The 23,541-nt window shown below is 42.8% G+C and overlaps 1 protein-coding gene across 1 annotated transcript in view; it reads left to right on the top strand.

The window, feature by feature from the left end:
• Nucleotides 1-15,139: 15,139 nt before the first annotated feature.
• The window catches only part of xylt1 (xylosyltransferase I), a 126,343-nt gene continuing 117,941 nt past the window's right edge, over nt 15,140-23,541 (top strand). The window contains exon 1 of the mRNA XM_033624657.2: nt 15,140-15,520. Coding sequence (XP_033480548.2) covers nt 15,215-15,520 — 306 coding nt within the window. The 5' untranslated portion in view covers nt 15,140-15,214. The remainder of the gene's footprint in view (nt 15,521-23,541) is intronic.

The raw sequence follows: 23,541 nt of genomic DNA, 5'->3' as shown, positions 1-23,541 counted from the left end.
ATGCTCCCACAGACACTAAAGGCCCGCTCTGAAGGCGCACTGGATGCGGGGATACTGAAGATGAAACGCGCCAGCTTTGAGCGCACTAGGAAGTAGAGGGCTCAGTGCGCCTTCAGACCTTGTTTGAGCTTCTTTTCCACATCATTTGTTAACTCCATCCTGTCGCTATAGGCTACATCCCGATCCCGCAGAGGTTTTTTTTAGCCGCCCGTTCCCGCCAGCAGCAAAGTTCAAACCGCCCGCTCCCGCAAGATTTGGGTTGGGTCCCGCGGGACCCGGCAGGACCCAATCCCAATGCAGCCCTCTACTTTGTACTGTTTATATGTATCATTTGGACTTTTAACCCTTAGATGCATGACCTACCAATACCTACACTCTTCCATAAGTGGGGTCAAAAATGACCCCAGTTAGAATCAATGCGTTTTATGTGATAAACTTAAGCAATTTCTTTCATTTTGGCTAAAGATGATGATTTGTATTATATTTTGGTCAACAAAAGAATGATTTTATGTTTGACATGTTCATTTATCACTTTTTATTAACATTTTGACAACTAATGACATCATTGAATAATCAATAATAGTATAATAGGTTACCTAACGGGTTAGATTTTATTACAAGGAAGCTATAAATATCATAGTAAGTCTGTTTATCTCTATACAACAAATGCAGTAATGTTACACACACACACACACACACACACACACACACTTACTAATGACATCATTGAATAATCAATAATAGCATAATAGGCTACCTAACATGCGCGCAAGCACACACACACACACACACACACACAATAATGGTAAAATTTTATTACAAGGAAGCTATAAATATCATAGTAAGGCTGCTTATCTCTACACAACAAATGCAGTAATGTTAGCTAGCTAACATTACAGTACTAACATTACATAGTAGTTAGCTAACTAGTACCTACATTGTAGTTAGCTAACACTAGCTAACTTAGTTAGCTAGTGTTAGCTAACTACAAAGTAGGCTGATTTGATGACAATAATACTATACTTTATTACACAAAAGTCATGGATGTGGAAAATAAGTTCATATTTTATAACATCATATGTATTCCAAGATATAAAAGGAATATAATACTTTGATGTATGTTGCTGTATAAAAATCCTCCTGGGTGGTGAGACTGCTGGCATTAGATGTGTAAGTGCGACGGTAAATGTATACTTGATAGTCACAGTCAATAAGAATCAAAGATTCCTAGGTCTAACCCTTGATATTCCATAGGAAATGCTTGGGGTCATTTTTGACCCCACTTATGGAAGAGTGGGGTAGTGATACAAAAACAACAATTTCTTAAAATGTATATAATTTTTTTTTAATGCAAATGGCCTCATGTCAAAAACATGTTTTATGAGGAATACCTGGAATATGAAATGATAAAAACTTTTAATTCCACAGATATTGAAGAAAAACAACCCCTGGGGTCATTTTTGACCCCACTTATGCAGCTAAGGGTTAAAGTGATGTAGTATATAACGTAACCTTGTCATCAGGAGTTGGAGGGGGTGGTGGATAGCGTGTCACCTAGGCGCGTCACCTGTCAAGCAGCAGACCACTGTTCAAGACCAACAAACAACAAAACCAGTTGTTTTTCAGCGAGTCATCACTACGTCCTTCAGCAGCTTTGTAGCTTGGGTGTTTTTTAGCGACCCTTTTTCCAGTGGGAATACTGACCCGAAAAGAGGTTGTTATTTAGCAGCACATTGTTGCGTTTCTTGCCGTGAGACATCAGTGGCTTCTCCAGTCATAACTGTGCCACCAAAACCGTGTTGTTGTTGTTGTTTTTTTTGTCTTAACAGGTTTTTTTCCCTACCATAATCCAGTGTTTTTGTGCCTGAACCTAATCACATGCTGGCCATTGCTGTTGACAAGTTAAGTTTAATGCATCTGCTTTGTAATGACGTACAAACACAACTTATCAGTGGCTTGCAGTGACGTACAATGGCAACATTTTTTGGGTGATTTGGTTAGGTTTACATTTGTGGTTTTGAGTAAAATTTCTGCTAATAAGCAATTGTCGGCATGCTTACATGCTAAAAGAACAACATTATACCTGCGAAACATCAGCATGTTAGCATTCAAAGCCTACGTACAGTATCACAGAGCTGCTGGCATGAGTCTTCATCTTGTTTTCTCCTGAGCTTTCTTAAACGGACCAGTAGAACAGCAATCTAACAGAAAACAGTGTTTGTTGGTTATGTTGGGAGACCACAACTTGATTTCAGTAAAACTTCTGTTTGTTTGTCTGAGACAAGTTGCTGCTGTCAACACTAAAAAACTCCACGAGCAGCTTTGTTATGTGCTTTCTGTTCCTCCAAGGCAGGAAAAGACTGTTAAATGGACAAGAATTGCTTACATCAAGGAGAAAGAACAAATCAATTACCACAACAAAAGACAACTGTGGATGGCTTCAGTCACTCTGAAAATCATAGTTATCATTATCACAGCCAGTAACCCAGCTCTGTTCACATCGTTAAGTTCTGTTACACATTTAGATGTGGACTGCTGAGAAAAATGACGCTAACACTCTACTGGCTGCTGGTATTAAGGACAAGCTTTAATTTCACTGACATTTTTTTACTCAACCCATCCATACTGTATAATGGGTATAGATATATTGTTTTAGAATGAAACAGTTCATTTCCTATCGAGCGAGCATTTCCAAAAGATAATGCCAGTGTAATTTTACTTGCTTCCTATCACCCTTAACGCATGACAAGGCTAAACCCACTGATGTATTTGCAGTCGAGCCTCATTACATTTTTTGAAATGAGCACAGATTACATATGATTATGCCCTTCCAACACAAATTAAATTATGTGAATAGGACAGGAACTAGAGACGCCCTTTTGTCTTGAAGGCCACAGTCCTAATTCTTCCTTATTTCCTCTCTCAAAAGTGATGCTGCTGCCTTGAGTAATTTGCCATCTTAAATAACACAAGTAATATTTTACTGTTTAATACAGTCATTATCATTTCAGTGAAAATCATTTCGAAATTACCTTCTTTTTGTAGGGGCTGTATTTGGTAAGACTTTTTGTGAATAATGTGTTTTTTCACCCTGCATGAAGTTTTGTTTCACCTCTTCACTGCCACTGGAAGCTTTCCAACAGTGTGAAATGTAGTCAGAAAGTGAAACAGTGAAAAATATGAAAACTTCCTCACAGGTAGAGGATGAAGGAAATAGAGTCTGCACGCTGTCTACACTACTCCCAGTGTGTATTATTTCTGAACACCAAATCCAGGCACGGGCGGATTACAAGACAATGGGCCCCTGGGCCCAAACATGTAGAGGGTCCCTAGACACAGGGACTTTATAGTTGTTTAGCCTCTTATTGTTGTTAGTTTGTGTCTCTTTGTAGTGGTTACCCATGTCTCTGTGGTTTTGTGTGTCTTTGTGAGTCTCTTTGTAGTTGCTTTGCATCTCTGTATTCATTTTGTATCTCTTTGTGGTCATTTTGAGTCTCTTTGTAGTTGTTTCTCTCCGTGATTGTTTTGCACCTTTCCCTAGCCTGCGTGAGTCTCTTTGTGTCTCTTTGTAGTTATTTTCCAACTCTTTTATGTCTCTTTGTAGTCTTTTTGTGTGTCTTTGTGATTGTTTTGCGTCTTTCCATACTTTGTGAGTCTCTTTGCAGTTTCTTTGCCTCTCTTTGGATTGTTTTGCCGCTTTTTGTAGTCGTTTTGAGTCTCTTTGTGTCTCTTTGCAGTTGCCTTGCATCTCTTGTTAGTTGCTGTGCATCTCTTTGTAGTCATTTTGTATCTCTTTGTAGTCATTTTATATCTCTTTGTAGTCATTTTGTATCTCTTTGTAGTCATTTTATATCTCTTTGTGGTCATTTTGTGTTTCTTTGTAGTCACTTTGTTTCTCTTTGCAGCTGTTTTGCATCTCTTTGTTGTCATTTTGGGTCTCCTTGTGCCTCTTTCCCTGAATGTTGTGCGTCTCTTTTTTTGCAGCTGTTTTATGTCTCTTTTTGGCCATTTTCAGTCTCCTGAAAGTTGTTACATTTCTCTTCAAATGACATTTTGCAGGTGACGGCAGGGGGGCCTATGCTCGGTAGGCCCAATCAGTAATCCAGCCATGCATGGGCGTGATACTCTAAAGATATGTAATTATGCTTTAAATGCACCTGAAACATCGGCCATGTGACCACAGTTTCCAGAAATACTAAGTTATAGGTGAAAGAACCCTCAAAACAGCAGTGCATATGTGATTTATCATTTTTTTTCTGGTAGATATAACACAGGATGTAGATTGAACCTACAGAGGAGATACTGAATATAACATATACACTGGTGGATTGATAGTATCAGTAGGAAAATGCTCAAATTAGACTGCTGTTCTTTATCTATGTGTAGCTTGCCAAATGTAAATCTTGTTATCCAAGTAAGTCAACAAGAATATTCTCTACTTTAAAAGGAAAAAATGATTGAGTGTTGAGTGTTTGCTAGCATACACAACATGCACATCTGTTTTTGTTGCTTAGCAACAAAAACATGCTATGGATCTGAAACAATGATGCGCTGACCTTCTACTAACTTGACAGTCGGTAATGCTATGGTAATTAGATTACTTCTGCAAAGGCTAATAAAACTCAGTAACACAACACGTATGGAAACCAGCCTCATTCCACACAACACATCAAATCACCAGTCTGATATGCAAATATCTTTCTACATCTTTTGATGGTCCTCCACCTCCAACATATGGTGTAAATGCATGTCTTGTAGAAATTCTCTTCCAGCTGGCTTCATTTTTTCTTATCCGTTTGCCCTTTTGAAGCTGCAGCTTCACATTGTACTGGATGGTCTGTTTTCCCTGGTGGTGATTTCAGCTTTGTACCTGATAAGAAGTGCTGTGTTCCTCCAGGATAAGCTGTCTGATGTGAGAAAAGCCTATATCCTGGAATACATCCATTTCCTCAGGAAACACGCTCACATTCACGCACATGTGCACATGTGCCTGTGGAAACTGACATACAGCCTCTCGCCATATGGAATAAGGTAACTGACTTTCGATCACCAGGCTCAGCTACCAAATGAGCCAATCACAACAGCAAGCTGTCAGCAGTGTGCTAATGACACTGTCACATCAAGGATGTGTCACGTACTGAGGGAATATTTTGATTCAACACACTGACCTTTTAATAGTTTTGCTGTGACCTTTGTGACCCCTGACTGTGGTGGCAGGTGCTCAGGGACACAGAATGACAGTGAAAAGTAACAATCCTAGTTTTACCTGCTGTCTGAACGTCCACTAAATGACCTTTTGCTACCCAGGAATTCCCAGTAGTTGCGACATGTAAGCGAGACGTGAGCAGCGCGTAAGCATCCTGTCATCCAAACCACACTGACTCTGTTTTCTGCAAATGTCTCAGCTGTCTGAGCAGCAGCTCCTGGGAAGCTGAGTGGACAGCACTAACCTGCCTTCACCAAGTTGACTGACAGCACAAATTTACTGAACCAAAATAGTTTTCATGTTGGCTCCATGGGAAGAAATCAAGAGTGTTTGATTCATTGATTTTATTTCCACGCCCACTGAAGCAAGTGAGAGGAATCTGCCTGCAGTGAAACAGGCAACCACACAGACGGTCCAGGAGCCTTAATCAGTCAATGCAGATATGGTTCATAAGTTCAAGGCATATAGACCAAAGCACAATGTTTATATACAATAACTTCAGGGTAAAAAAGTCATCGTGTCACATACATTAAAATGTACTAAATGTTGCTGAGCAGGTGTTGCCTCAACAAGTTTGTTTTTAAGCACCTAAAAAAAAGCCCACCAAAAAAATCAATATCAGTTAAAGTGTATGCTATATTTAGAATATTTTCACCGCTATTGTCAATGGACAATAGTGGTCATTTTACAGCAGAACACTGAGTTGCTGGACTACCACGGCGTCAATAGGTCAGTGTGTAACGTAAAGCTGAGCAGGGGAGAAACATATATCTTTTCCAACCTCTCCAGATAACGAGTATCATTAATACACAATTTGCTCCAGACACAACATTTAGCTCCAAATCCACAAAATGATTGCATTAGTGGAGATTCCCACCAAAAGGATGAACAAATATACTACCATTTATGTCTTCACTATGTATTATTCATGACTTTCATTACACAATTAAAATAACGCTAATAAACACAGTCATATAGCCTTTATGAGTCTCTTATTATTATGATTTTACCCTCCTGTTGGCACGAAGGACCATTGAGAAATGTAATTGGTGGTAAATAAGCAGGAGCTTATTTGGAGGGAAAAAAGCGTAGCCTATAGCATGCATATCTTCGGTTTGATCTTTCACTATGGATCGCACTTTCGGAAGCCTCCTTTGTACTGCATCGGCGTATTTGCTGAGGAAATGCAGGGCCTGGAGCCGTTGGTCCATCTGGGTCCACAGAGTCCTGCAAACCCGGCAACTCCACGGGGAATTTCACCGGCTGGTACAGGAGCTACGTTTCTCCTCCATATTCGTCTTCTCTTTCAATTTTTCCCGGCCTCGCCTTGAGAATCCCAGTCTGCAATTAGCTGCTGCTTCGCCGGCGGCACTGCTCATTTGCATAAAGTTCAGCTTCTCTCAACTTCTACTTGACGCTCTGGTCGCTGGCATCGCGCTGCTCGCTGCAGCTGACGCCCCTGATGCCCTTCGTTGCCAGTGTGCATTGAAAATGAATGGCTGCTGGCTGCTTATAACGCTTATGAAGCTTTTGGTGGGAATCCACGGTTAGACTCAATGGAGCACGGCTGTGTTGATGTCTGACCCTGGTCTAAGCCAGCCCGATGCTATGTTATGTTAGACCAGTCTGTGTCCTGGGGCGGGACTTAGCAAAGGGTCAATTATTTTAAACTGCAAAACCCATAAACAGGTGTTAAATATGCTAATGACGGCTACATACTGCACGTGATATAACACTAAAGGCTAAAGCTACGTGTCCAGGGAAACAGCATCCCCACCTCCCACTGATCCACAAAAAACTTAAAAAACAAAAAACGAAGTCTCACATGCAGTTGCTCTATTGGCCCAATGATGGCAATGATCCAGGTAATTTTATACCTGGAAAGTCAAACTTTTTTTAGCTTCATGTGCATCTGAGCAACTTCCACAACTTCCAATGCTGTATCAGTTCTCTTTATACATCCATTAGAGATAGCCAAAGCTTGATGGCTTGACGTCCAAGTTACAGTTGCCGAGCCATGATTGGACCGTTGTTGTTTGGGGGGAGAGGTTAAGGAAACACTCAACTAAAACAGCTTAATACCAGAATCAACAGGCCTTCAACCCTTCAGGACGGTGCCATCTTCAATCTTTGACACTGGCAGTGCAGATCAATTGTGCTCTTCGCTGTCGTATATTATTTCAGTGTAAACATTGCATGAACTTTTAGAAGCTTTAACAGTTGCAAGGGAAAAAAAGTCAACAAATCTTTCTCGCTCCCTGTGCGTACACTTGCATCAGCCATGCATGAACCACGTCTGCTGCTGTAGTCTCTTGTCGTATCAGTGGGAGAAAAAAGGCTCCCTCTGTTCCCCTGGGGCACCGCTGTCAAGGACACCTGTCTGCTGCTGTGTTTCGCTGTGTTCTACTGCACTCCAGTCAGCACGCTGCCTGATTACATAAAACACTGAATGCATGAGAGTGTCCTACAGCAGGACGCCTAAGTCTTCAACAGTCATGTTGTGCAGCGCCCACCCGAGTTCCTCTCTCTCCTGTCCCAGACTCACTCCACCAGCTGGCTGCTCATCTGTCTCGCTCTCTACCTCTCCGTGTCTCGCTGTTATTTGTGGCTCATAAGACTCGTCCGGGGTGTTTGTGAGGACGGGGCGCACGCTTGCTTGAATCTCTCCAGCGAGCTATTCTGGTCAGTCTATGTGTCCGTCTGTCTGAGTGACAAAGAGGTCAAGTCTAATTAAAATCAGCATTTGTTGCTGCAGGGAATGGTAACCATTGTCGTGGCGACAGTCGGCCCACTCGGTCCCCTAAGCAACAGAGCTACAGCTAATGAGAGGGGAAGACATGGCTCTGCTGCCGGAGGAACATGGGCTGCTCTCCGTCTCATTTTATTTCCCTTCCCTCTGTCTTTAATCTCTTTACATTGAGTTCATAAATGGTTTTGTTTTTCTGCTCTCTGTCTTCCTCTCACTCTGCCCTCATCTAACTCTCTTTCGCTCTTTACTAATTTAGTAGACCTATAGGCGTGCTTGCCATGCTGTAATTATATTTTCTATTCTCCCTCCCGTTTTCTGACTTCACCCCTGCTTTCCAATTACATCTAGTTTTGTCTTCTAACCATTCTTCATCTTACTCTTCTTTCATTTTGCTCTCATTTATGGCAGCGCGTGCATCTCCTCCCTCATTCCTCTCCTCCTCTCTCTCTCATCTCTGCCGCAATTAGCAACTTTACACTTCTTTCGTTTGCAGCCTCCCTCTTCTCCTGTCCCTCACTCTCTCCTGATGAAGTAAGAATTAACATTTATAAGATGCTCAAATATCTTTGGAGTGTCTGTGAGCATATAGAGACGTTTTGAAATTCAACGCCGCATTTATCTGTCTGTGGTCCACAGCCTTATCTCTGTAGCGTTGGCTCTGTTTGCCTGCAGAAATACCACCGAGTTAATAATTTGTGCTGCAATTCAAATGCTAAAACACTTTAAGAAAGCTGTGTGATGAGAATACAGATTAAATGGACATGGATGACAGAGTACTTTAGCAACTCTTATTTACGACAAGTGGTGCAATCCAGCAGCATTATACTCCTATGATGTGATGGCCTGCAAAAAAAAAATGGTGACATGAACAAATTGCTCTCCCTTATTTTGCCTAAAGCTTGGATAGACATGCTCGATTGCCTCTTGTTCCAACCCCTTGATAGGGGAGAAGAGTGCAGCGATAAGCTCAACACACAGTTAAGCTGAAAATGAACTGCTATTGTAAAAAGCCCAGATGTAATTCTGGAAATGGCAGGAATGTCTAATTGCCTTGTCTGTTTGAGAACCACAAGGTCGGTGTACTCTGAGAGAAATATCCTCCTTTGTCTCCTATAGAGCTGTTTTGGGCTTTGCATACTATGCTTTGTCTGCGTGTCAGCTGAGGCATTCCTGAAAATGAAAACCACAGTGCGGTGCTCAAAATGATAACTTCTTTTTCTGTGTTTCAGCAGCCACTTGAGTATATAATTCACTTCCCAATCCGTGGCTTGATACATGGTAAACTTTGTCTGGTGGCACAATTCGCATCCAGCATTTTTTCCCCAATTACCTTATTTTTCCCATCATTCAAAATAAAACCAGTTATCAGCGTGTCAGAAAGCTGTATCTGCTGCCTGTGTCAGTACGACAATCTTATTTATTCACCTCAGAAACAAAGGCCTAAATGGCTTTGACCATGAATAGTTTCTATGAAAGAGTCGGTATGTTTCTGACGCATTATAAAATGAAGTGTATTATCTGTCTTTAGTGTTGAGTTCTACTGTAGCTACCCTGTGTCCCAAAGCTTTCTGAGCTTGGCTTTGCAATTTGCAGGTATCTGAGTTAGCCAAGGTCTACCTTTAAACAAAGAAACAAATGCAATAGAAAGTACAAGTTTTTCACACAAAGTTTTCCTCCGCAGTCAATTCAAACCTCTGTAAATTGGGCTTTTTTGTTGGCTAATAGTCATTTATCCCATCTGCAGACTTTAGTCGCCTCAAGCTCAATCACTTATTCAACACCACAGAATAAACATGATAAATGCTTGGTGTAGGCAGTCTCTTCTTTCATTTACCAACACTTAGAGTCTGATGTAACCATCCCTTGTGTGTCAGATCCTGGTAAATGGAAACTCAGTACAGCACAGTACAGCAGCTTTCATTAAAAGCTTCAGTTCTTGTTTGAATATAAGGCAGATGAAACTGTAACCTTAACATCACACTGGTGTTTGTTTTCAGTCAACCAATGTTGCAGTCAGTGGAGCTTTAACATTAACAGGCTGAAAGCCTTTAGATTGATATAACAGTGTTGTAGTTGCCACCTCAGATAGTGAGGACTGTAGTTTCCTCATGGTGTGAGTTTGGTGTTGTGTGTCCAGACTCTAAAGCTGCACTAATATTTTTATATAAACAATGGATCAAATGGCAGTATGTCAATAGGCTCTGGGGAGGGGGAGCCCCTCTGTGTGGAGTTTGCATGTTCTCCCTGTGTCAGAGTGGGTTTTCTCCAGGTGCTCCAGTTTCCTCCCACAGTCCAAAGACATGCACGTTATTTGGTGACTCTAAATTGTCCGTAGGTGTGAATGTGAGTGTGAATGGTTGTCTGTCTCTATGTGTCAGCCCTGTGATAGTCTGGTGACCTGTCCAGGGTGTGCCCCACCTCTCGCCCAATGTCAACTGGGATAGGCTCCAGCCACCCCATGACCTCTAACAGGATAAGCAGCTACAGAATATGAATGAATTAATGAACAATATGTAATGTGAAAGGTGTCTCTCTTAGTGATGAACCTACAGAGCATAACTCTGCCCTTATCCTCAGCTCTACTATGCATTTTAGCATCTTTCAGCTTGTTGTTTTCATTTTCTGACCAACTGTAGATATAGTGGAGTAGCGGCATCCTGGGCAGAGAACAAAGTTATGTCACCTCCTGATTAGCTGCTAACCGCCAACTCACCCACCTCTGTTAAAAGCCATATACAGACATCACTAGCCCGTTTTACACTGCCAGATTTTCCGCGAATGTTGAGCCGTTTTGCCGGCAAGCTGCGAGCGTTTTGACACACAGAGCCGGATTGGCGAGTTGATCCAAGGCGCCCAATTTTCCGCCTTGTAGGGTAGTCATATTGGCAGAACCTTTTTAGTTTAAACAGACCGAGGCGGCCTTCCGCAATGGGAGGGGCTGTTGAAGACCTGTGGGAGGAGCTGTTGATGACGCTGCACATGCGACCCACTGGCGGTGGATAAACAGGAAACAGCTGGTAGCAGGAATTAGCGAGCAGCTAGTAGCTAGAGGGAAATACAAACCTGACAGACACTGTAAAGATGAGCAACTGAGGAGACAAGGAATTGCGTGCCCTCCTTGTCCTCACAAACGAAGAGGCCATTAACCGTCAGATGACGAGGACGGTGAAGAATGGGCCGACTTACGAGAGAATCGCCGCCTGACTAGCTGCGGCTTCCCTCCCACGTCACTGTTTAGGTCACACACTGAGCTACACGTTTTGTTACTTGCTCACGCCCCCATTGCCCCGAAAAAGGCACATTCTGTATAAACAAAAGTAGGCAGGCGGCATTTTGCTGCACTCCCCGATTTTGTTTTTATACTGCCAATGCTGAAAAAAGACTGATTGGGCTTTCCTGCAAATTTGCACAGTTCATATCTAAAAAGGGCTTCTGAATCATAGATAAGCTCTGAATGATATGTACAGCTCATCTAGTATTAAAAATTCATAACTAATGAGAAACATTTTGGAAAAAAAATGGATAAAAAAATATCTCTAATATTATCTATTTTTTGTATTTATTAAGTTTATTACATCTACGTCCCAACCCTCATATGGTCATGAGCTATGGGTAATGACTGAAGGTATGAGGTAGCAGATACAAGCAGCTGAAATGAGTTTCCTCAGAAGGGTGGCTGGGCTCAGCCTTAGAGATAGGGTAAGGAACTGGGACATCCAGAGGGAGCTTGGAGTAGAGCCGCTGCTCCTTTGCGTCAAAAGGGGTCAGTTGAGGTGGTTCAGGCTTCTGATCAGGATGCCTCCTGGGCGCCTCCCATTAGAGGGGTTCTGGGCACGTCCAACTGTTAGGAGGCCCCGGGGTGGACCCAGAACATGCTGGAGGGATTACATATCTCGTCTGGCCTGGGAATGCCTCGGGGTTCCCCAGGAGGAGCTGGAAAGCGTTGTCGGGGAGGGGGACGTCTGGAATACTTCTCAGCCTGCTGCTCCTGCGACCCGGCTACAGATAAGCGTTGAAAATGGATGGATGGATTTATAAAGTTTAATGGTCAAAAACTCATACAAGTAATCACACTCAGTGCAGTCGTGAGTGGGAAATGTGCATGAATACATTTTTTTCCAATGTATTTTATATAAATATTAGCAAGACTGTAAAAACTTTTGTTGGTTTTTAAAAAGCAACAATGAAAAAAATGTATTCATGCACACACTACAAGTAACATCCACAGCTGTTCGGCCCTTTTATTTACATCTTATTTACATAAGTGGTATTCCAAATGGCAAGTTTAACATAATCATTATTATGTTGCAGGATATGTAACATTAGATATAAGAGTGATGAGTGGAGCTTCAGAGGTATGCACTAAATCATGATGAATGGTGTGACGCAGCCCTGACACACAACCTTAGGAGGCCTGTGATTGGCTGATTCAGTGCTTTAGGGAGAGCGTTTTTGGTAGACATCACTTTGTCCTTATTTTACAACACTCTGTTGCCGTAAGTACTTGAGTCACAGGTTTGGATTTAGCTGTAAGTTAATTTTAGCACTTCAGAGTAAGTATCTAGGCTCTACTTCTGCGAAGATTGTCCTGCCTCATAAGTCAGAGTTTAAGATTATTCTTAGGAGTACTTCTTGTTCAGCCGTTACTGGACGAACCAAATAAAAGAGAGTTACTTATGAAGCTTTCTACACAAACTCTCAACGAGTGGTAGACAGATCCCTCTCAGTTTGAATGACATCACCATTTTTGCAGTCAAGACAAACTGACTAATCCACATACATGCAAAATTTAACGCAGATTTTCTTTTGTTGTTTACCTATAAGAGCTAAATGTGAAATTGTTTAGTATTTTCAAATGGATTCATTTATAATGTCTCCTTTTCTAGGCTTAGGCTACAGAAATTATTTTATGTAAGCTATTCAGTTACAAATCCAAGGAGACCCCCAGTTTGAGAAGCATCTTTTTAATCATGTTAAGCGGCAGAGAAATGATTGAACATGTAGTCCGCTCGAGCACTAAGGTGCAATAAACCCAATCACAGCTGTGAAGGAGCCAAATCAGCATTGTTGTAACTGTATTTCTTTGTGACACATCAAATTTGCTGCGAAAAAAAGTCCTATTGCAGAAGATATAATGACTTTCTTTTTTAAATTTTCATTACTGTGTCTAAAATGGCACAAAGTATGTGGCACTGTCTGAAGGGGGAAATAGATATGTGAAAAAATGTGATACTTGGATATTGGTGGGGGAGAAATAATTAGAAAACTTAGAGCAAGAGAGAGTTTTAGAGAGGACACTGAAGGGGCAGCGTTTATGGTGACTGGAAGCATTGGGAGTGAACAGCCCCGCCTAACAGTGACTTACAAAAGAGCAAGAACATATGACACAGCACACCCCACCAGGGAGTGTGTTACAGGCATAGACTGTATGAAGAAGTGGACGTAACCAACATGATGTCACCCTTTATGGACTGCTGTTTTGAAGCCTTGAGTTTGGTATTTTGGCTGTCCTCATCTTAGTTTGGAGCCACAAGTGACTGTATTTGGACATCGTCATTTAGGGCCATTAGTTGACTAGTCGCTTATGTTTACGATATTAATTGAATTATTAAATTATATATTTTGGTGGTTTGAGTTGAAGGTGTGAGAAAGAATAGTATCAGTAACATTGTTAACACTGTGCTACAGTACAGAGAAATACAAAACCGTACTAATGAACCTTCATTAATATAGGCCTATATTTTATCTACAAGTGCACGTCACACACTGAGCGAGCCGCCTGTTAATGACGCTGTGGGCTAATGGGCATGTAGCTACTTCCATGTTTCAGATGATACGTCATGTTTGTAGTCGACCAATGAAGATGAGTTTACATATCACCTTGGGTTCGTCCTTCACCTTCTCAAAATGATCCCACACTTTGGATTTCCCGCCCGACATGTTATTAACTAGCCTGTGGAATAACCGCACACACATGCCGCATCTTTAATTGCCTTGAAAACACAAGGTCGGGCGCTGGGTACTGCTCTCGTGCCTTTTCTGTGCCAACTTTCAAGAGCGGTGGCAGGTTGCGTCTGAGGTTGCGTCTGAGGTTGCTAGGTTGCGTCTTATGGTTCCGTAACAAGCACCGTATAGCCTATTCACCTGAAATCCTGAGCTGATCTTCTTCCAGGAGCTGTTTATAAGTGTGTAGACCAATCGTCCGTGGGACACATGTAACGCTCTGGGTCACCCTGCACTAACATGATCAACTTTTCCGTGTTTATCAGACTGAATATTTACAGTAGAAAGGAACGATATCTGTCGGCTGTGATTGGTTTGTAACGTGACTCCTGTCTGACTGCTGAGCATGGCCTCTAAAATTAAATTCCCACATGGTCCAGTCATATTGGTTTTGATTTATTTTGATAAGGCGCAACTCCTAATAGAGTTTCACTTTTTTTCTCTGCGACTTAGTGACCAATGAAATCTTGCCCGCTAATGACCTTTCTGGTCGACGAACATTTGGTTGACTATCAGGGGGCAGCCCTATTAAAAAGCAATGATTTAGAAATGAAAAAGAACCGATAAGAGTATGGATAGAGTACCAAACCCATAAGGAGCATCGATAAATGTAGTATTGATAAAATTTTAATGATACCCATCTCTACAGGGAAGAAAGTGGTTAATTTTCCTATTGGATTCCAGTTGAAATCCAGCAAGTAAGGTGTAAAATGGTAATGATCTTTCCAAAGTTAGAGGCCCTACAAAAATTCCACTGGGATGTCTGAATTAGTTAAAGTGCCCGAGGCAGTAATACCTTAGCCTACATCAGGGGACCCAGAATTCCTGACTACGCCCCTGTTGGGATCAGCCCGCCTGTCAAGAACCCCTGGAGCCCCATTAACACTGCTGTTGTCTGCACTGTACTAGTGATGTTAGGCAATGCTAATATCAACATTTGCAGGTATTTGGTCATTATCAGAAAGCCCTCATGGACACACACACACACACACACACACACACACACACACACACACACACAGAACAGACAGTGAGTCGTACAGTAGCCTGGAGCATCATCCTCTCACCGAGTTTCACCACACGGTGGCCCTGTGCCTCTCCATCTCCATGCTCCTCCTCGCCTCCGCCACCGTAAAGCTCAGCCTCGCCCCCACCTCCTCCTCCTCCTCGTCCTCCCTCTACTTCCACTCCTTCCTCCCGTCGCGCTGCGCAGAGCCACAGACGGTCCTCCAGCTCCGTGCAGCCCCGGTGCGAAGATGGTTGGCGGCTTGTGTGCTCGCAGGTTGGCCCGCCGGTCGCGGTCCGCCCTGATAGCAGCCCTCACGGTGCTGCTGGTGCAGACGCTGATTGTGTGGAACTTCAGCAGCCTCGACTCCGGCGAAGACAGGGAAAACGGAGGCTCCAACATGCGGGAGAAGAGGGACCGGGTCGGAGGCAACAAAGCCGCTGGCAGCGACTATTTCCAGCACGGGGTCCAGCAGCAGCAGCAGCAGCGGCAGCGGCAGCAGCGGCAGCATCTTCCCCCGCCTGGGAAGGGGACGTCTCGCCACATACAGCAGCCGGTAAGACACAGGCGCTACCGATGCATTCATATCATTTCCCCGCTATAAAGAGACTGTCTCGCCGGGGATGAAGCCCGGAGGGGTTGGCAGGCAGGTCAAAACATCTCCAGTTTGCGCTTTTGGGAGACAAACACACGGCCGGGCCTCCGAATGAATGAATGTTTGACTGTTGTCACTTGAACGGAGGCTGCCTCGTAGGGAAATGAGATGATGTCTGAAGCAAGACAGATGCAAGCGAGCCCTTTTTTACTCCGAGCATCCTCAGCTGAATGCTTGCTGAGGACAGGAGGCACATTGCGCTGTTTGAATAAGCGCACAGACTCCAGTTTAAAATGCCAGAGCTGAGTATGAAATCTGAACTCAGCATGTAGTTCACTCCAGGGCAGAATGATAGCAACGGCAAGGCAAATCCCTCCAGAAGATAGTGGTTGAAGGGGGTGCCTGTACAACAGAGTCACAGGCTGGGGTTGTAGCCTCTACCTGTCACGGGCTATTTGGTATTTTGAGTCAAATACAGTAGCTGCATGGCTCAGCAGCACTGTCTGAGCCAGGCCAAATTGAAACATAACCTAATTTGCAGAGTTGTTTTTGATGAGTGTACAAAGATTAGAGTCATCTGCTGTTTGCGGAAACACAAACAGTTTTATTAGTAGTGGCAGCATGAGACACAAAGGTCAAGACAGATGTGACTGTGGAGCTGAAGCAAACATACAGAGCCACATAATGAATAAATTGAGTTAAAGATAGCCTGTAGAATAAGAGGATCTAATATCATGCTTTGCCCGTTGAACATTTACACTCCCCAAAATCTAAATGTGTATTTGCAGTCTCCACTGACTGCTCTCCGTGCCCTGGAGGCTACACACCGAGCAGGTTCTGTATTTGTACGGTGCTTCCCCGCACTATGATGTGATTAATTTTCACAACCTGATCTCTGCAATTACATTCTCCAAAATTGAGCGTCTTGCTTGCGTGGTCTCTCAAGCAACAAGGCTGCCCTAAAGAAATTGGACGCTGTTGTTCCTGGCAAGCGTGCAGCGCTTTTCCTTCACAAAGCTGCCAGCCATTCAAGTAGAGCCTCAGCCACCATGCAACCAGTAGATAACCGACTTTGATGTAGTATGATACACTGTGGCCTCTACGCTCAGTCACTCACTCACTCAGAGCCGTGCACTGTATCTTCCGTCTCCTCCGCACATTTTTACAGTGACTCAGTCGCTTCATCTGGTATCTGTTTGTCCCACCTGGCGGCATCTCCACAGCACAAAGTCATGCTAAGGACGGGTTATATTTCCCAATAGGTGGAGAATCCTCTAAAGAAATATCACTGTAATCGTCCTGCAGGAACTCATTAGTGAGTTTACATTACAACACATATTATTTGCAGTATAGAATTACTGCAATATGCTTCCGAGGATCGTATATAAATTAGTAATGCAGTGACATAACAGGAGCTGGGATCAATTTGTGTCTCACACTGCGTCAACACCGGTTTGTCCAAATGTGTTTCACTGTTAAAACACACAGTGGATCTGCACCCGTGACCTTTTAAAAGAAGGGCTTTCATCCCTCCATCGCCTTGAGGCACTTCACACAGCCTGTATGCCAGTCAGTCCACCAGCCAGTCAGCTCGCCTGCTGCCTGCCTGTCACATTGTCAACCAGCTCTCTGCAGCTCTGTGGCCCCCGGACTCTTAACATTCAACTGGTCGCCCTTGGCCTCATGCATCCCCTCAACTGGTTAATCACTGCATTTTCATTCTTTCTCCCCTCGTGGGTGATGTGTGTGTGTTTGTGTGTGTATGTGTGTGTGTGGCTTGGCGAGGCAGAGTTGTCCAGCCTAAGGGTGACGCATAAGCGCCAACTGATGCTATATGAGGCACCACGCCTGAGAGAGGGGAGCGCAGCACTTTGATCCAGAATAGAATGAGCCAGAAGCTACAGTATGACAATGGCAGAATCTCTATGTAATAACTTGTGTTGGACGGAAACATTATGCATAGCTTTGGATGTGTCATCCCGGCAGGCAGGGGCTACAGTTGTCATTAGTGGTCTCCTGTTGTGTCTCTTGAGGGAAACGCTGCTAGAGAGCAAAGATGTTTTCTTCTCCACTCCGACAGATACCACAGCTTGTTGTTTGCATCTTGGCTGCGTTTTGTGTGTGCATATGATTGCATGGATGACATAATGTGAGTGTTAAAGGTCCAGTGTGTAGGATTTAGGGGGATATACTGGTGGAAATGGAATATTTTGTGTATTTTCTTTGGTGTATAATCACCTAAAAATAGGAATCGCTGGGTTTTTGTTACCATAGAATGAGTCAGTTATATCTACACAGGGAGTGGGTTCTCCTCCACGGAGCATTGTCATGTTTCTACAGTTGCCCAGAATGGACAAACCAAACACTGACTCAAGACTGGGCCGTTTGGGTATACGCGTTGTCACGTCAGCCACTGTAGTTTGCAGCCCCTCCACAATAAGAGCGTCAGAAAAACTTTTTTTGTAAAGTGAAACTGCTTTATTCTGTGTTTTACCGGTTTAAATCATCGGGTCCGTGGAGAGGTAGAGACCTCTGTAGATAATTCAGCTCATGCTGAAAACCCCGTGAACAATAGGATCAGAAAAAGGTGAGCACACATAGCAGGTGCTGGGCGAGCAGCCTATTTGCGATGTACCACAGACAGGCTAAATACTCGTTTATAACACGGATCTGCTTTATTCAGTGTTTTTACCGGCTTAGATCACCAAGTTTATTTGTTTTGGAGAGGAAGCGACCTCTGCGGATATTTAAGCTCCTGTTGAAAACCTCCTGAATGTCTGAATCTTAAGTTATAAGAGAAAAAAATGAGTACAGGTTAGCAGATGCGAGGTCAGCTGCCTGTCTCCAACATGCCAAACAGCATCGGAGAAACACTGATTTGTAACATGAAACTGCTTTGTTCAGTGTTATTACTGTTGTTTTGGAGAGGGAGAGGCCTCTGCGGACAATTCGGCTCCCAGTAAAAACCTCCTGAATGTCTGGTTCAGGAAAAAGGTGAGCACACATTAGCATGTGCTGGGTTAGTGGTCCATCTCTGACATATCAAACTACATCAGAGAAATGCTGATATGTAACATGAAACTGCTTTGCCCAGTGTTTCTACTGGTTTTATCAGCTGGGGTCTCATTTACAAACATCGGGTATGCACAAAATGAGGCCTGAAAGAGGCGTATGCTACTTCCCATGGAAAAGTTGTGAACTCTTAAAACAGACTTGATGGGAGAAACTTTGACCCTTTGTTTATGAACATTTTGGAGATGGGAAATTGGTAACGCAGATGGTGAGGTGGAAGCCTGATTGTAGAAATTGTAGAATATTTTTTGGCACAAGCCGTGTTTGGCTTTTGTCCACACATTCATTTTTAGTATGGATCCTATGCATTGTTTTATAAATGAGACCTTTTCTCTATTGCTTGTGGAGAGTAAGAGACCTCTGCAGATAATTTGACTCCCTGTAAAAACCTCCAAAACATTTAACAGTGAAAGAATTCTAATTAGGAAAAGTTTCAGATGATTGCAGTCTGCAGTCCTCACCGCTAGACGCCACTAAACCCTAAACCTCCCTAAATTTCACACACTGTGTCTTTAAGTCTGTGGCTACCTGTTGCAAATTCAGAAAATCAGAAATTTCCACCCTTATTAATTAATCTGTCTTGTTTTGCCTGACATCAGTTTATTACAGGAGGTAGCATCATAATTATTATTAATAGGTGCTTATTAAGGCGGCCCTGGTGAAAAATTGTTAATGTGCCAGAATGAAACCAACCTACCTCCAGCAGGAGGCCGAGTAAAGCTCTGCAAACGTCTGGCTCTGAGCTTCACATCTGGCCCTCAGCGGTTTCTTTCCATCTGCCGGCAGTAGTCATATACTGTCATGATCCCCATGTGCGCAGCGGGTGTCCGGCTCACATGTTGTAAAGAGTTTCCCTGTTAGTCATGGTATTACACGTAACATTACCTCTGATGTACACTTTTTCCATCGCTCTGAATTTTCCTAATAGTATCCTACAGCAAAGATTACAATCCCTCTGGGAATGCACGTTTACACAAGTTTTTTCTCCATGGATCCACAGTCTGGTGATAATACCTACATGACAACTTTACCCACAAAACATCATACATTATATTTTATTATAAAGATGTTCGCCAGAGTTATTTTCCCACAGTTGCTCACTTGGCTTTGCTGCAGATGCAAAGAAAAGAGTGCCAGCAGATAGTAGGAGACTGACAGAAGATGTTGTACACTGTGTCAGAGAGGGAAACATTGAATTTAGAGAAGCAAAGACTGGAAGAAATCAGCTTTAGCGAGCTTCTCTGTATGTGACCATAAATAGCCTGAATTATTGTCCTTATGTAACTTTAAGTAACACTTGTTCTCATATAGTTATTGCAACTTATTCTTACTGCAATCAAAGTCTTTGTGGCTGTTTTTCAGGGTGTAATGAGAATAAATTAGATGTTTGGCAATGACAGTCATTAACATGGAAGGGATTGAAAATGAAATAACTTAGGGAATGTTCCATTCATGCCAGGATTATCACTTAAGTTTTAATCATGTACAGTACAAGTAACAATGCACTTACACATGTGTTTTGCATTTGGGAGCTATGCTGAAATCTATTGTTGCTACCAGTCTATTCTCCAACCACCACTACAACCACAATGTGATTCATCCCATGATCATAGCGCTGACTCACACACACACACACACACACACACACACACACACACACAGACATACACAAACCAGCTCTCACATAAACACCCAAAATGATGTACTGTATGTAAGTACGTAAATGTGGGGAAGCAGCTCCACACAAACACACGCACATAGACATTTATAGTCACACACACTCGCATACACATGAAATATGAGAACAGTTTCTATTTCCCAAATTTGACCATGAGCGCAAAATCAGGTATTCACTTGGAAAACATCTGTTTGAATTCCACTTACATGCCATGTGTTAGAAAATGTGCTAGGTTTTCAGAAAAAATTCATTCACATTTACAGTCATGAATGAGCCGTACTTTTAATTCACAGTGTGGAGAAATGTGGCGACTGCTGTTGGAAAAGCTGAGAACTGCACAGGTTCTTCCCGAACTCCTAGACAGTGCTGTCATAACTAGCACTACATAGAAACTAAAGGCAGGGCTCAATGATAAGGATTGCCTGATCGCCCGGGGCAAGTAAGATGTCATGTTGGGCTAGAACATTTAGCAACTGACTTTTCCAATCAGGCAAATGGTAAAAAATAATGAAACATTTTGTTCTTTCCAGAGCTGATGATAGAGGTAGCTAGGGAGTACGTCATCTCACTTCCTCCTCATCTCTGTTTGGAGTTGCGCGTGTGCAGTGCCGATTGGGCATTCGTGAGGAAATGGTGGCAGGTAAAGACAAGGTTTATCCGCGAAGGTGCAAGTGAACATCTGGAAACAGGACTTTAGTTGGGTGCCGTTAAAGGATGTGGATGAAACTGCAACTATGTAGTGTACAGTTTATTGGAAGTTTGAAAGCAATTTGTAAAGGGGCAAGTAAAAATTGACTTTGGGCGAGTAGATGTCTGATCCACTTAACCGCTGATGTTGAACCCTTAAATATATGTAGAAAATTGTACAGTTCACAGGACAGCTTGCATTAAAACTCACCTATGTTGAAGGGTGATGTCACTACAGTAATGGCGACTTGTTTACTTCTGCTACTTCCTAGCATGCACGTATAAGAACAACATACCATATCTCGAACTTCAACCAGGGCGTTTCAGAAAATGCACAGGCAAGGCCAAAACACACCGTTGGTGAATTATTTTCATGTACAACCCCACACTGACTGCGACTTGACGTTCGGCGGCATTGCTGCATGCGCCGGACATTACGACACTGTCCTCTTTCCAGCCTTCCCGCTCCCAGAATTAAATGCATTTTTTCCCCCACTCGCTCTGTGCTTGTACATACCAGCTCCCTTAGCAGCTCTTTTTCTCTGCTCCCATAGCAGCTCGACTCCTCTATTCAACACTGATATATAAAAAGAACTCTGTAGCTGTTGTTGTGTCTCATGTGTGACAAAGAATAGATGAGGAGAAACTCACTGTTGGGGTCGACCCACAATCCTGTCATTATAAAGACAATGAGTGCGTTTACATGGACAGTTTAATTCCCTTTTCATCCGGAATGAAATGAAAAGTGATCTTGTAAACACCTAATTCGGCATGAAAATGGCCAATGCGATTGAAAATTCAATCCGATGTAAGGGGCTGGAATATTCTGTTTCTAATTCCGAATGAAAGAATTTCTCGCACTTGTATACACTCATTCCTCTTTAAGTTCATTTCGGTCTTTCTGGGCATGCTCGTTTCCTTGCCCTTCTGGCGCAATGACGTATATAGCGCACATAGCAATGGGCTGAGATAGAGCAGTTGGACTCGTTGCACTCACCGGTTTCCATTCGCCACAACACCGTCTTCTATCTCCCTTCTCCTCCTCAACAGACGAAGCATTAGTAGAACAAGGTTGTTGTCGTACTGCTGCTTCAAGAATATAAGCAAAACAAGTCAGAAAAAGGCACTAAGGAACGACGTCGTCAAGCATCTTGTTATCCGGAGCGAGGACTACAGTGTTTTCTTCTGGTAAACGTAAAGTAACATCCGCCCTGCCCTCTATCCAGTCAGAAACCTTCCCTGCCCCAAACCTTGCGTGGACCCAAATAAAGGCGATTAAACTGATCTCCTGTGTAAACCCTCATTTGGAATGAATATTTCCCATGTAAACTATCTGGAAAGACTTTAATTCTGAATGATTTCATTCAGATTTATTTCATTCTGAATGAGAAGCCATCATGTAACCACACCCAATGGGCAAAAAGATATTGCCTGGCGAGTCATAGGTCTGGAGATTGGCTCTTCAGGTGAGAAATCAAGTTTAATTGGGGGCTCTCTACACTAGGGCTGCAACTAACAATTATTTTCATTGTTGACTAATCTGTCGATTATTTCTTCGATTAGTCGACTAATCATTTTATCGAAAAATGTGTTAAAATGTTGCTGCAACGTGACGCGTCCACTGTGTTCAAGGGATGGTACTTGACGTGTGTCACATGAGATGTCGCAGTGCAGCTTCACTCTTTTCTGTTGTATTATGAACCCTGTTGCTGGCGGGAAAATTAGGCTATTGTTGTTCACTTTGCTAACATAAAACAGAGTGTACTAGCATGCCATGCTAAACAGATATTCATGACAGCAAACCTTCTGAGAGGTAATGTGAGAACATGTTTTGATTTCAACACCAAAAAAGAAGGTGGATAAAGGCAAGGCTGTTAGCTGACTTTGTGAAATGCTGCTCCTTTACAGTAACGTTAGCTTAACGTCAATCAGGTGAAACAGCAGAGCAACATCAGTTCTACAACATTAGATTCAGATTCGGCTACTTGTGTTGTGTTCAAATAATTTGAGCTGTTCATGTGCTAGGTTTTTTTTAATTCAGTCTTTTTTTTTGACAGTGACACACCTAATATCTACTGTCTGTTACAGAGAGGTTAAACAAAAGTACGCTATTGTGTGGTGTAGCATTTTTTTAGGACGAGCCTTCTCATTTTCTTTCCCCTGAAAGTCTTTTCATTCACTTTGTAACAAAACCACCTTCCTCACCTTTCCCACATGTTTCAGATTCTCACATTGCATTCCTGGCGGAGTAGTTTGTTCCAGTGCCATTTCATGTGCCAATCACTGTCTGTACTGGTTTTTGTATCATAGCAAAGCCACTTTAGCAGTCGTAATTGGCAGTTAAATTGGCACTCCCCGAAAGTAAATCGTCTTGGAGTGTGAGCCATTCTGCTTTAAACAGACCTTTGAACATACATAATTACAGTCCAGAGACACCCAGAAGATGCACTGTGTGATTTAAAATTTCAAACGTCCCGATCATTACATCAATAAAGTGTTACTCTGTAAAACCTGTAATGAGGGAAAAGTAAAGTACAGCCTACCC

Source organism: Epinephelus lanceolatus, chromosome 3, assembly GCF_041903045.1.
Source record: "Epinephelus lanceolatus isolate andai-2023 chromosome 3, ASM4190304v1, whole genome shotgun sequence".
In the NCBI taxonomy this organism is placed as follows: domain Eukaryota; kingdom Metazoa; phylum Chordata; class Actinopteri; order Perciformes; family Serranidae; genus Epinephelus; species Epinephelus lanceolatus.
Note: the sequence above shows the minus strand (reverse complement) of the source record. Positions and strands in the feature narration are given on the sequence as shown.